The 12932-nt window shown below is 39.4% G+C and overlaps 1 protein-coding gene across 1 annotated transcript in view; it reads left to right on the top strand.

Annotated features, from left to right (window-relative positions):
* Nucleotides 1–12932, top strand: part of LOC139447095 (filamin-A-like) — a 113844-nt gene that overhangs the window by 17567 nt on the left and 83345 nt on the right. The window contains exons 2-3 of the mRNA XM_071228256.1: nt 2653–2842; nt 5171–5236. Of these exons, the coding sequence (XP_071084357.1) occupies nt 2653–2842; nt 5171–5236 (256 nt within the window). The remainder of the gene's footprint in view (nt 1–2652; nt 2843–5170; nt 5237–12932) is intronic.

Here is a 12932-nt window from a genome sequence, read left to right as displayed (position 1 = left end):
CCTACAAAGAATCTATATAAACTCCCTCTCTATATTCTTGTGTGGTTGTCAATTCAGTGAATCAAATTTAAACTTGTTAAACTGATCTCCATGTTCAATGTTCAACAATTACAGATTACTGGCATGCTTGACGTTGTGATAGTTAAGGTGTTTTAATCATGGTAACGTTGCATGCTGTACTGTATCTTTTGACCAGTTCTCAATCAAATACCACCATAATGAGGTGTCTAATAATTGGATGTTTGAATAACCTTTTTTAGAAAAGTATGAGTCGTAAACCATGTTATCTCCAGAATAACACAAACACCATAAAACGCTTTAAGCATGGTCTAATTGGCAATCAAAACAAGTTTTTATCAAGTCACTCCAACAAAATGCCAACTTCAGATCAACATGATCAATATGATAATGGCTGATTGCCCAGGTTACAGACAGACATTCAATTTCCTGTAAGCCACTAATAACAGTGTTTTAGATTATCACTGATGACAGTCTCACTTTAAATGTCCATTACCATGAATACAGGTAATTAGTTGCGTTCACATTCATTTTTCACGCATGAGCGACTACACGAAATGAGACTGTTTCGCAACTTGATTGATTCACTAAGAACGTCCTATATTAAATGTTGTTGTTTCTTGTATTGTGTTGCTGGAGGACATACTTTCATGGTGTGATGCATATTGATTATTTCATCAGTTATTTTACCCCTGAAATATTGTTAATTTTGTGATTATCAGCTGTTGTATCAGCGCTGAATAATGAAGTTACGAATTAATCGGGAAGAAACCACCCGATGCGATTAAAATGAAATCTGTGACTTCCGAATCTTCAGCACCGAGGAGAGGCAAAGAACAAAAACTTGCGGATAGAGTAAGAGTAAGATATTTATATCAGCCCCGTGAACTCGAAGGAGGCCTACGTCGCGCAACCGATCCGATTTGGTCTCTTAAGACATATAACAGAGGTTTGACTATATGAACAAGATCACGTGGGAAGAGCTATGTTTGTGGATGACAATGCCTTCTCACGGTTGGTCACATTAACAATATTCAATTCATAATGCAACTTTGAGGACTTCTGCACCAAAAATTCCTTAATGGTGCAAGAAAAAACAACAACATTATAATCAAAGACTAAAAGTTGGTACTCTCAACTACTGACTTTCATTCAACACAAATTTTCCTTTGTCAAAAACAGATGTAAGCACATTTTTGCAACTGGAATATATTTATCATATATTGTTGCCTCAAAATTCTTCAGTTAGCATTCAGTGATGATGTGTTCTGCATGAACTGATCATTGCAATGTAACATGTTTTGATAGGCTGGATAAAGTACGAGGCCCAAATGGCTTTAAACTTTCATGTCCGATTGCATATCCCTGTCACATGTGGCCATCAGCTTGTCCTGGTGTCTGAGAAACAAAAGCAGACAAAGGGGCCAATTTTATTGAATTCTTTTGAACATTTGTGTGTCCCCTGGTTTCATCAAATGCCCCCAATTCTTGGAAAGGTAGGGTCATTGGGACCAACGTTTCCTGTTTCTGAAATGAACACTGCATGAATGGTTGTTCTGACGGTTGTTGTACAGTAAGGCATGACTCAGGCAATACGCATCTGGCCAGGCTGCATGCTTCATTATCCAGGGTATCCTGCCTCCATTTGAGGCCTACATTTGCCACCATACCATGTTTCAATTCAAGACATACAAGATGTCCAATCAAATTCCAGTGTTCTTTGATGATAGGATGTCACCTGTACTCGACATGACACAACGTATGCATGTTGTCTTGAAACAACTGATTGGTCTGGTACATAAGGACTTCCATCCTTCATCTTTGTACTCATGATGGTCTGTTGATCAGATTTGTTTGTTGTTTTACACCACACTCCGCAATATTACAGCTATTTGACAGCGGTCTGTAAATAAATAATTAAGTCTGGACCAGACAATCCAGTGATTGCCATCATAAGCATCGATCCACGCAATTTGGATGCGATGACGTGCATCAACCAAGTCAGCGATCCTGACAACCTGATCCTGTTAGTCGCCTCTTACGACAACAAAATCGCCTTTTACTGCAAGCATGGGTTGTTGAAAACCTATTCTACCCCGGATCTTTACGGGTGTGTTGTTTAGAAGAGGTGTTTTCATTGGTTGTTGATTTTAATCTACTGAGCTAGAGATGTTTTGTGCTGAGTTAATGATCAGCGAGATGGAGCTTCCAGATGAAGCATTGGCAGAGAGTGGGCACATAAGAGAAAGATGATATGCTACGCTCCATCGAGGACAGGCAGGTTATGACTTGATGAACAACACCACACAAGAATGATCAACCCTTCCTTCATGGAAGAAAACACCTTGAAAACAGCAGAAACATATTTAGAAAACATAAGTTAATTAAGCTACTGGTGACAATAATTTTGTGCCTACCATCGGAGTATTTTAAAAGTGTACATGTAACACTGTCAGTACATCTTGTACATGAATTTACATACTGCTACTGTGCTCCGAACTGCACCAGTACTTTGCTAAATCACTACAGTCCTAATCTGGCTTCATAATGTTTTTGCTTCAGAGCACATGTATCTTAAATGATGATGTATTGTGGTTAACTCTGTGGCTAAGTATCCCATGATTCCTTTGACAGGAAGTGAAGACATCGTGAATGGCAGTCTCAAGTTGATCCTTGGCCTCATATGGCACCTGATTCTGCGATACCAGATCGGTAAAACCAAGTTCCCTCCGAAGAAGTTGATGTTAGCATGGCTGAAGGCAGTGGTACCAGACTGTCACATTACAAACTTTACATCTGACTGGAACGATGGCGTCAATCTACAGTAAGTTGTTCTCAGACTTAGAGTATTTAACACATGTGTCTGGAAGGGACAGTAATGGGTGGCAGAGTGGGTGGAGTGTTGCTTCAACATGCTTAAGTCCTGGGTTTGGTTCCCCACTTGAGTACAATGTGTGAAGCTCTTCAGGTGCCATCTCAAGTGTTTAGAATAATTTCGAAATGCAACAAGACAGTCGGGCAGGTGACCCATAAATTTTGCCTGCCCATCTTCAAAGTTACCTGCCCTCATTCACACATTATAAATATTGAAAAATCCCAAAAGACAAGAGACAAATTACATCTTGATTCAGTTTAAATAACGTAAACAATATCTTGAAAAATTACAAGGAGTTATTTTTACTGAATATGTAAGTAGTCTTAAAATTATCTGCCAGACAGTTGGGGAGGTGGAGGAATATTTCCTGCATCCTGACAGAAAAGTTAGGAGCCATGGGCAGGCGGGCAAGTAGTTATTTCGGTCCACACATAGGACTTGAATATGGCGGGGCGTGACACCTCACTCTCAGCATGCAGATGCAAGATCAGCCTTGAGTGTAGTTTTCTTTTGTTTGCATGTTGTTTTGCAAATCATCAACATTTTATTTTTTACATGATATTATGCTACTCAAAAGAAGTTAAGGACCACCTGATTCTATAAAATTACTATCAGTAATCTGTCATGCCATGTTTACTGTCATAGTATGAAAGAATCGTGTGGTCTTTAACTTCTTTTGGATAGTATAGAAAGGGTGTCTGTAAAGTGTTTCATAAGACACGAACCAAAAACAACATGGTCAGGATAACTGGATCTCCCTTGTTTGGGATTTGCTTTCCAGTGTAAAATAGAACTCAAATAAAAATGAAATTGAAAAGCTGATCATGCCCTCTTAGCGCAGAAGTACAAGCTCATGCAGTGAAATAGGGTTTGGCTATAATAATCTGGATGGAGTAAATCATTGTACAATGTTTCGTTGTTGTTGTTGGGGTGTTTGTCTGTAAACTGGGATATCATGACAGCCTATACAATGCAGGGTGTAACCGACACGACACACTGACTAAGTTGGCAGTGAGCTTCCCCTCTTTAGAACAGAAAAAAAGATTGAGATTGAAGACATGTTTAGCAATGTATTTCATATTCAAAAAAATTGAAACTTACAGAATAGACCTCAGTATGCCGTGTTTATTGTCAGAACATTCTAAGGAGGATCTGGTGACTGTAATGTGTCACCAGGTTTTGTCATGCCCTGATTGTATGTCATCATGCCCTGATTTGTGTCATCATGCCCTGATTGTGTGTCTTCATGCCCTGATTGTGTGTTGTCATGCCATGAGTGTGTGTCTTCATGCCCTGAGTGTGTGTTGTCATGCCCTGAGTGTGTGTCTTCATACCCTGATTGTGTGTTGTCATGCCCTGATTGTGTGTCTTCATGCCCTGATTGTGTGTCTTTATGCCCTGTTTGTTTGTCTTCATACCCTGATTATGTGTCACCATGCCCTGATTGTGTGTCTTCATGCCCTGATTGTGTGTCTTTATGCCCTGATAATGTGTCTTTATGGTCTGATTGTGTGTCTTTATGCCATGATTGTGAGTCTTTATGCCCTTGTTGTGTGTCTTTATGCCCTGATTTTGTGTCTTCATGCCCTGGTTGTGTGTCACCATGCCCTGATTGTGGGTCTTTATGCCCTGATTGTCTGTATTCATGCCCTGATTGTGTGTCTTTATGCCCTGAATGTGTCTTCATGCCCTGATCATGTGTCACCATGCCCTGATTGTGTGTCTTCATGCCCTGATTGTGTGTCATTTGCCCTGATTGTGTGTCTTTATGCCCTGATTGTGTCTTTATGCCCTGATTGTGTGTCTTTATGCCCTAATTGTTCGCTTCATGCGCTGATAGTGTGTCTTTATGCCCTGATTGTGTGTCATGTCCTGATTATTTGTCTTCATGCCCTGATTGTGTGTCACCATGCCCTGATAATGTGTCTTCATGCCCTGATTGTGTCTTCTTGTCCTGATTGTGTGTCTTCATTCCCTGATGTGTCTTCATCCCCGATACTGTGTCTTCATGCCCTGCTCATGTGTCTTCATGCCCTGCGTGTGTGTCTTCATGCCCTCATTGTGTGTCTTCATGCCCCCCTTGTGTGTCTTCATGGCACTGGTTTCTTGGTCCAGACTGAAACGTTTTACATGCTGATGTGATATAGCTGGACTGCATTGTAAAACAACATTCATTCAACTGCATATGTAACCATCAAGTACTGTCAGCCATGCAGTTTCAGAAGTGACATGATGTGACATGTATGTTTTGACATCTCCTGTCATTGTTTATTTCAGTGCCGTCATCGAGTACTGTCAGCCTGGCCTGTGTCCAGAATGGCGGCAGCTCAGTCGACAGAACAGGTAAGCCCTGTCCTTCCTCAACTCATCCTTCATTGATTGTATACATTATTGATATGTACGTAATTAACAACAGCTGGTATCCTGAGTTGCAGCATAGCCTTGAAACAGACATCCTTCAATTACAGCTGTGTCACCTGTACCTGCTGTACACAACAGATTATAAACATTAATCCAAGACAGTCAGCAAGTCCTGTGATGCTTCGGTCTCTGTAATAGTCCAGCTCCATTACTAAAATGTGACATTCCTGAGAGTGCCAGTTAAATCTCAATGCCACTTTTGCAATAAGTTCCCTGCGACTAAAGGCCACACTTCATATATCTTTATTTAACAAAAATAAAATATAGTTTTAAGTCAGCATTCAATATGCTTTCACACAAGAACAAATACATAGTAAATTAACATGCTTATTGCACAGCATAATTCACAAGATATACCTGGGCCTCAGAAATTGAAATGAGCAAAAAGTCAAAAAGTCTGTCTCTGGAATCTGACAGGAGAGGGATAGAGAGGAGTTGTTTGTCTCTTCAGGCAGGAGACCCAAGTTCAGTCCCTTTTGTGGCAGGAACTGTAGTCATGGTGATGACTTCGCTGATCCTGGTTGATACATGTCATCGGTCCCAATTGCGTGGGTCGATGTTCATGCTGTCAATCACTGGATTGTCTGGTCCAGACTCGATTATTTACAGACCGCCGTCATATAGCTGGAATATTGCTGAGTGCGGCGTTAAACAACAAACAAACAAACAAAACTTTGCTGATCTTACTGCCATCACATATTCTACAGTCATGTCTGGATAACTGAATATCCAGAATGTCAGATAGGCATTTATAACCCAGGATTAGTTACTGCAAACACACTATAATTAATTATGAGTTTTTAAACTCTTGTATCCACATCCCTACACTTCGTTCTTCCCAAGGCAAGTGAGTTAACCGACTATTACAGTTTCCTCCCTTCCCGAACTAGGCTTGAATTACGGAGTTATATTTTGCCTAGGCTAACGAATCTATGCATAGTCCAATCAAAATCACATAACAAAATAGACATCTGGTTTATAAACTGCCATGCACATTTTGCTCAATCGCAGGATTTACAAAGCATGAGGACTCAACAGATATTTTCCAAATATTTTCATATTTTTTTATCAAGGTGCTCACATGATTTGATGAATATTATGAAGCAAGACCATTTTATCACACGATAGATTTTGATTATCGATCAGATCATCTTGACTGGGCGCTTCGATTTTGTTTGAAGCAAAGTGATATGGAATCTGATTGGGCAATAGGAGCGACATGGAAGGACATAACTCGTAATAGCCACTGGTGGTACATGATATTATGGTCAAACAAAACATGTCTGTTTCCGAGACAACAAACACATTATTTTACTTGAAGCCAGGAAACTTACATAAAATCTGTGGCTGGTTCTCAGCAAATTCATCCAGATTTAAATTAATAATAAATAAATATTTATCTACTTGGCGAGTCCCAGTTCTGTTCAGAATGTTTGTAATGTCAAGACTCACTAACTGATAAACTGATAAACATTTCACATAATTCCTTTAGAACACACATTCAGATTAGAACTGTGTTTGATCCTCTTCCCTTGGTCATCTTACAATAAGAAATCAGCTTAGAGATATTTTGTATCAGATTATGATATGCAGGTTTCCCAATGCCGAGGTCAATGTTTCTCTCCATGGGGGGTAGTAATGTTGTTTACTGAATATCTGTTTACCATGAAATGAGCGTGATGAATACCTTAACACAATATGACTGGTTACTGATACCCACTGTTGATCATGTTGACCTAAATAACTTAGTCATATTGAGTGGAAGTGTAGATTCATTACAAAACATTTTCTGATATTTAAATTTCACATTTCAGTTTTTAAGAAGATAAAAATTAGGTTACCATAATACCATATAATTTAAAACTAAAACTGTAAAATATATGGAGTAAGGGAGAGAATTTATGGATGTCAACTTCTTTATTATGACGAAACATGTTTCAGAGTATATGCTCACTCCTTCATCAGGTGAATGAATGCTATGAGTCAGAGAGCATATATATGTATATTCACATGTAAGAACAACAAAAGTAATAAGATGACAAAAGGTGGAAACTAACGAGGGAGGCCAACAGATGATTGGCGCTGATGGGTGATTAGCAAAAGACAATGGAAGCCAACACTCTACAGTAATTAGCGCTGATGGTTATGAACAGCTGGAAGCCAGCCCTTAAATGATAATGTATCACTATAGTGTATCACTTCTAAATGCTGTTCAAAGACTTGATATGGGAGTATTCACAGCAATCTGATAGGTTAAATAACCTTATTACATTGGAACCTGGAGATCTTTTGGCATTCCCTTCTTCCCAAGTTTGGAAAAAAGATGTGCCATTTGGATGGTCAATTGGGTAAATTTGGTCCACGATGATGTTGTTTCCAGTGAAGTGTCTGGGCATCAAATACTCAATAACTCCATCAAAGCAGAGAATATGCCGATAGTTGGTTTCTAACATCAGTTGATCACAAGTCCCTTGTGACAGAAATGTCACAAAAAGTGCAACTGATAGCGCCTCATTTTGTTAGGTAAATAGTATGCGTTCAACCGAACATTCCCTCGATATTTGTCGTCCAATCTCGACACAGACTTACCATCGTTTTATTGTGTTCAGTAATAGCTTTCTCTGGTCTCACCTTTAGTCAGTAAGCGTCACTTTCTGTGTCAGCTGGCCGAAATTGATTATTTATGAAGCAGTGAAATTGACAACACTCGTCAATTACTGTGATTGTGACCCATTACAGCCATGCAGCACAGTAGTGGATAATAATCTCTGTGGATGCATGCATTAATCATCCTCACATTGATACAGCAGGGATTAGCGTGTGTTGTAATGGTTGGTGCATTGTCCTGCTCTACAGCATTGTTGCATTGTGGACTTTTGATTAGCATCATGAGTTACCTGGTAGTAATAGCGATGTTATGGATTTCTGTAGCTAATATAGCCAGCCGCCTTTAGCTCATGTAAAACAATGCATTTACCATACGCTACAGCTGGTTAGGCAATCTACATCACGACTTTATTTGCAAGTTATTAAATCATGAATGGTATTTACAAACATTGTAAATATTTTGGACAAGACGTGAAGTATCACTCGCAGAGCCAGTCTGGCATCCATACACTAGATCACAGGGCCATTGGAAGCTGAAACAGCTAACGAAATCATATAAAGTTTTAGATCTGAAAAGTCAGTGCTAAGAGAATGGGCAATAGAGAAAGGTTGCATTCTCTCAAGTTCATAGAAGTAAACATGAGGTCACTGACTATATGGGCCGTAGTTTTATGTTGGGGTTGTGTGAGAATGCCTTACAGTGGAGAGAAGTGCGGCTTGATTTCCGTCAGTGGTATGACTGTCTACAACAAAAGCCACATTTGCATGAAGGGACTCCGTGCCAGGTCAGGGTAGCTGTTGCGTGAAGTAACGTCCCCGCCACGGCCTGGAATGTTACATCCATGTTACAGATAGTTACACTCAGCCTTATGCTACTCACTGAGACTCACTGAGCACAACAGAGCTGGCCACTCTTATGAATGGGCAGTCTTAGATCTCAGTACGCCCACTGAATACAACACACCCACCGATATGCTGATGTGTGGTATGTGTTGTATAGAGTTTTTGTTATGTTATTGTGTAAAGAAAATAATGAATAGATATATTTATCATCCCATGACTGATATATGTGTCAGAGTATGTGTGAAAGTATGATATATATGTGTGATAGTATGATATATATGTGTGATAGTATTATATATATGTATGATATATGTGTGTGATAGTATGATATATGAGCGTGATAGTATGATATATATGTGTGATAGTATGATATATGTGTGTGATAGTATGATGTGTGTGTGATAGTATGATGTGTGTGTGATGGTTTGACATGTGTGATAGTATGATATATGTGTGTGATAGTACGATATATTTGTGTGATATTATGATATATATGTGTGATGGTATAAGGTCAAATGAAATGTCAATATCAGTGAATAAAATGTTTCCAAATACAAGATTAATCAGTGCATGGATATGACACATCTGAAAGCTTTTGTAAGAAAATAATCACATCTATGTTGACATTCTCACATATATGACAACTCCCTTTGATAGACCAGGCAGATTTGCTCACATGGGCATACTATATACAGAGCTTGATACAGTGTCTCCCTCTGGTGTATTGCTACATGATGTCTGCTACACAATGTCCTAACTCAGCTTCAACGTAATCTGTTTTCAATGTTTGCTACACGATGTCTAAACTCAGCATAAACGTAATCTGTTTTCAATGTCTGCTACACGATGTCTAAACTCAGCTTAAACGTAATCTGTTTTCAATGTCTGCTACACAATGTCTAAACTCAGCTTTAACGTAAGCTGTTTTCAATGTTTGCTACACGATGTCTAAACTCAGCATAAACGTAATCTGTTTTCAATGTTTGCTACACGACTTCATTTTAAAATGAAAGCCACAGCCTCACCCCTGAATATCAAATAGTCTGTCCCTAAGAGTGATGAGTATTGGCCTGAATCGTGTCTTGTATTGGCCTGGCCATGTTTCCTGTATTGTGATATGTACTGCGATATATTGCATGTGTTCTTTCATCTGTATTTTGTCCTGAACGTCAATAAAAATAACTTTCCAAGTACATTTTTGACAAGTTTGTATCAGCTGGATGTTGCTGTGATCACAGTGCTTGTGTAATTTACACAGGAAACAGATCTCAAATAGTTTCACTTCTCTTATCACAAGAAACAGTTGCTAATATTTTGATTATATAATTTGATATTACTTTTCACTAATGTAACATTTTTGAACAAGATGAAGATATGTTTGATTTTAAAAAAAGCAATATACTGATATTTTCCAAATGTATTGTGATACATATTCATTAGTATTTCATATCGTGGTATACTGGTATATGGTAACACCATGCACCTCTAATCCTTACAGCTAGATGGCCATTTGTCCAGTTGAAATGTATGTACTGTTAAAGCATGATGGCAATACAGGTACTCAGTGACAAATAATCACCCTGTTTATGAATGTGTGCAGCATGGTGATGGGCGCCAAGATTTCCTGCAAGGAAGCATATAAGGTTTCCTCATGCATTGTTAGGGAACAAGGCCACTTGACAGCACAGTGCCAGCAGTTGTTTGAGTGGGGCACACTCCTTGTTGATTACGCTGTGTTCTCGTTGCATGCAGCGTTATGACTGACACAGAATACCAGTGGTTGCTGACAATAGCAATGATCAGGGGAAATATTTGTAGAGGCGTTCCCTGAGGTTTAGTAGGTGAGGACAGTTAACACTGGGGTCAGATATTGTATTAAGGAGTCACAGGTGGATCTAGGATTTAAAAACAGGGGGGTTCCACTTGGGCCATTTGTACTTTCAATGGAGTGGGGGGTAGGGGGGAGTCCACCCAAAAAATCACAAACATGATATGTAAACGTTTATTAATTTTGCTTTAACATCAAAATCAACACCTTATTATGGAAGGCAACATTTTTATTTTATTTTTTTCATGTTAGAAAAGGGGGTCTGATGATCTGCAACTGGGAGTTATGTTATTATGTTTTGTAATATTTCGTTTGAGCCTGCTGGCAGAGGGTTTATACTGACAGCAGCCTGCAACAGCTAGTTGTTCTGAATTTTTGTCTGCCAATAGCAATCCATGGTGTACCAGTAACTTATGATGCAAACATTGCTAAATTGAAGTTGCATGTTGTCACTTGCATTGTAGGTTATTATAATGAAGCATTAGCCAACTGTACAATGACTCCTTTCAATACATATAGGAAACATGCATCAGGCATACACAGCACCTACATTAGATACTGAAGATAAATAGTATACATAAAAGTTAATGTGATGCAGGTGCTATGACCACTTTGGTTGACTGTACAAGGATGGGAGTGGTGCTGACAAACCAAGGATCATCACTTGGGGGAATCTGTGTTTCCATTCCAAGCACGATCCTGCCAGGGCAAATGGCAACATCAGCGAGAACTCTTTCATGTGTGCTGTCTGAGAATGCTGGACATTACTCCTGATTCTTTGTTTACATCATCCTTTGAACAATGAATCAATGATTGTGCAACACAGATTGGCAAGCCATGCTACAGAGTGATACATCAAGCATGTACCTTCACCTTACTTAGGGATTGTGAATATGATTTACTTCAGGTAGCTTTGTTTGCATACAGAAGAATTAGCACTAAATTTAGAAGTGGTGTAATAATTTATTTATGCAGAGTATACACGTGCATAGGGGTATTAATGAGATTATTGATGAAGAAGTTTGATGTAAAAGACGTAAAGTTCCTGAGCATGAACATACCATTCTGTATAACTGTGTCTTATGTAATGACAGATCACTGTTGTACAAGCAGCCACACACACACACACACACACACACACACACACACACACACACACACACACACACACACACACACACACGCACACACACAGGTGCATGCATGTCCCAATATAAGTGTAATAATCTTGGATGCAACGTTAACCCTATTTCACTTCGCTACAATAAAATCTATCTGTCTGTCTGTCAAATGAAGTGAGCTGCTGAACCCAGCTCAATGACATGAGAAGGCACAGTGTATCGTTTGAAGACACTGTTGTTATGTCCTGTTAACAGAATGAAGGAAGCTACGGAACCCAGCTCAATGACATGAGAAGACACAATGTATCGTTTGAAGACACTGTTGTGATGGCCTGTGAACAGAATGAAGGGAGCTACGGAACCCAGCTCAATGACATGAGAAGACACAATGTATCGTTTGAAGACACTGTTGTTATGTCCTGTTAACAGAATGAAGGGAGGTTAAGAACCCAGCTCAGTGACATAAAAGACACAATGTCTCGTCTGAAGACACTATTGTGATGTCCTGTTAACAGAATGAAGGGAGGTTAAGAACCCAGCTCAGTGACATGAAAAGACACAATGTATCGTCTGAAGACACTATTGTGATGTCCTGTTAACAGAATGAAGGGAGGTTAAGAACCCAGCTCAGTGACATGAGAAGACACAATGTATCATCTGAAGACACTGTTGTTATGTCCTGTTAACAGAATGAAGGAAGCTACGGAACCCAGCTCAATGACATGAGAAGACACAATGTATCGTTTGAAGACACTGTTGTGATGGCCTGTGAACAGAATGAAGGGAGCTACGGAACCCAGCTCAATGACATGAGAAGACACAATGTATCGTTTGAAGACACTGTTGTTATGTCCTGTTAACAGAATGAAGGGAGGTTAAGAACCCAGCTCAGTGACATAAAAGACACAATGTCTCGTCTGAAGACACTATTGTGATGTCCTGTTAACAGAATGAAGGGAGGTTAAGAACCCAGCTCAGTGACATGAGAAGACACAATGTATCGTCTGAAGACACTATTGTGATGTCCTGTTAACAGAATGAAGGGAGGTTAAGAACCCAGCTCAGTGACATGAGAAGACACAATGTATCGTCTGAAGACACTATTGTGATGTCCTGTTAGCAGAATGAAGGGAGGTTAAGAACCCAGCTCAGTGACATGAGAAGACACAATGTATCGTCTGAAGACACTATTGTGATGTCCTGTTAGCAGAATGAAGGG

The sequence above is a fragment of the Haliotis cracherodii genome, unplaced genomic scaffold, assembly GCF_022045235.1.
Source record: "Haliotis cracherodii isolate W230 unplaced genomic scaffold, xgHalCrac1.p SCAF_7, whole genome shotgun sequence".
Taxonomy (NCBI): domain Eukaryota; kingdom Metazoa; phylum Mollusca; class Gastropoda; order Lepetellida; family Haliotidae; genus Haliotis; species Haliotis cracherodii.
The sequence above is the reverse complement of the archived record's forward strand: the minus strand, read 5'-3'. Positions and strand labels throughout refer to the sequence as shown.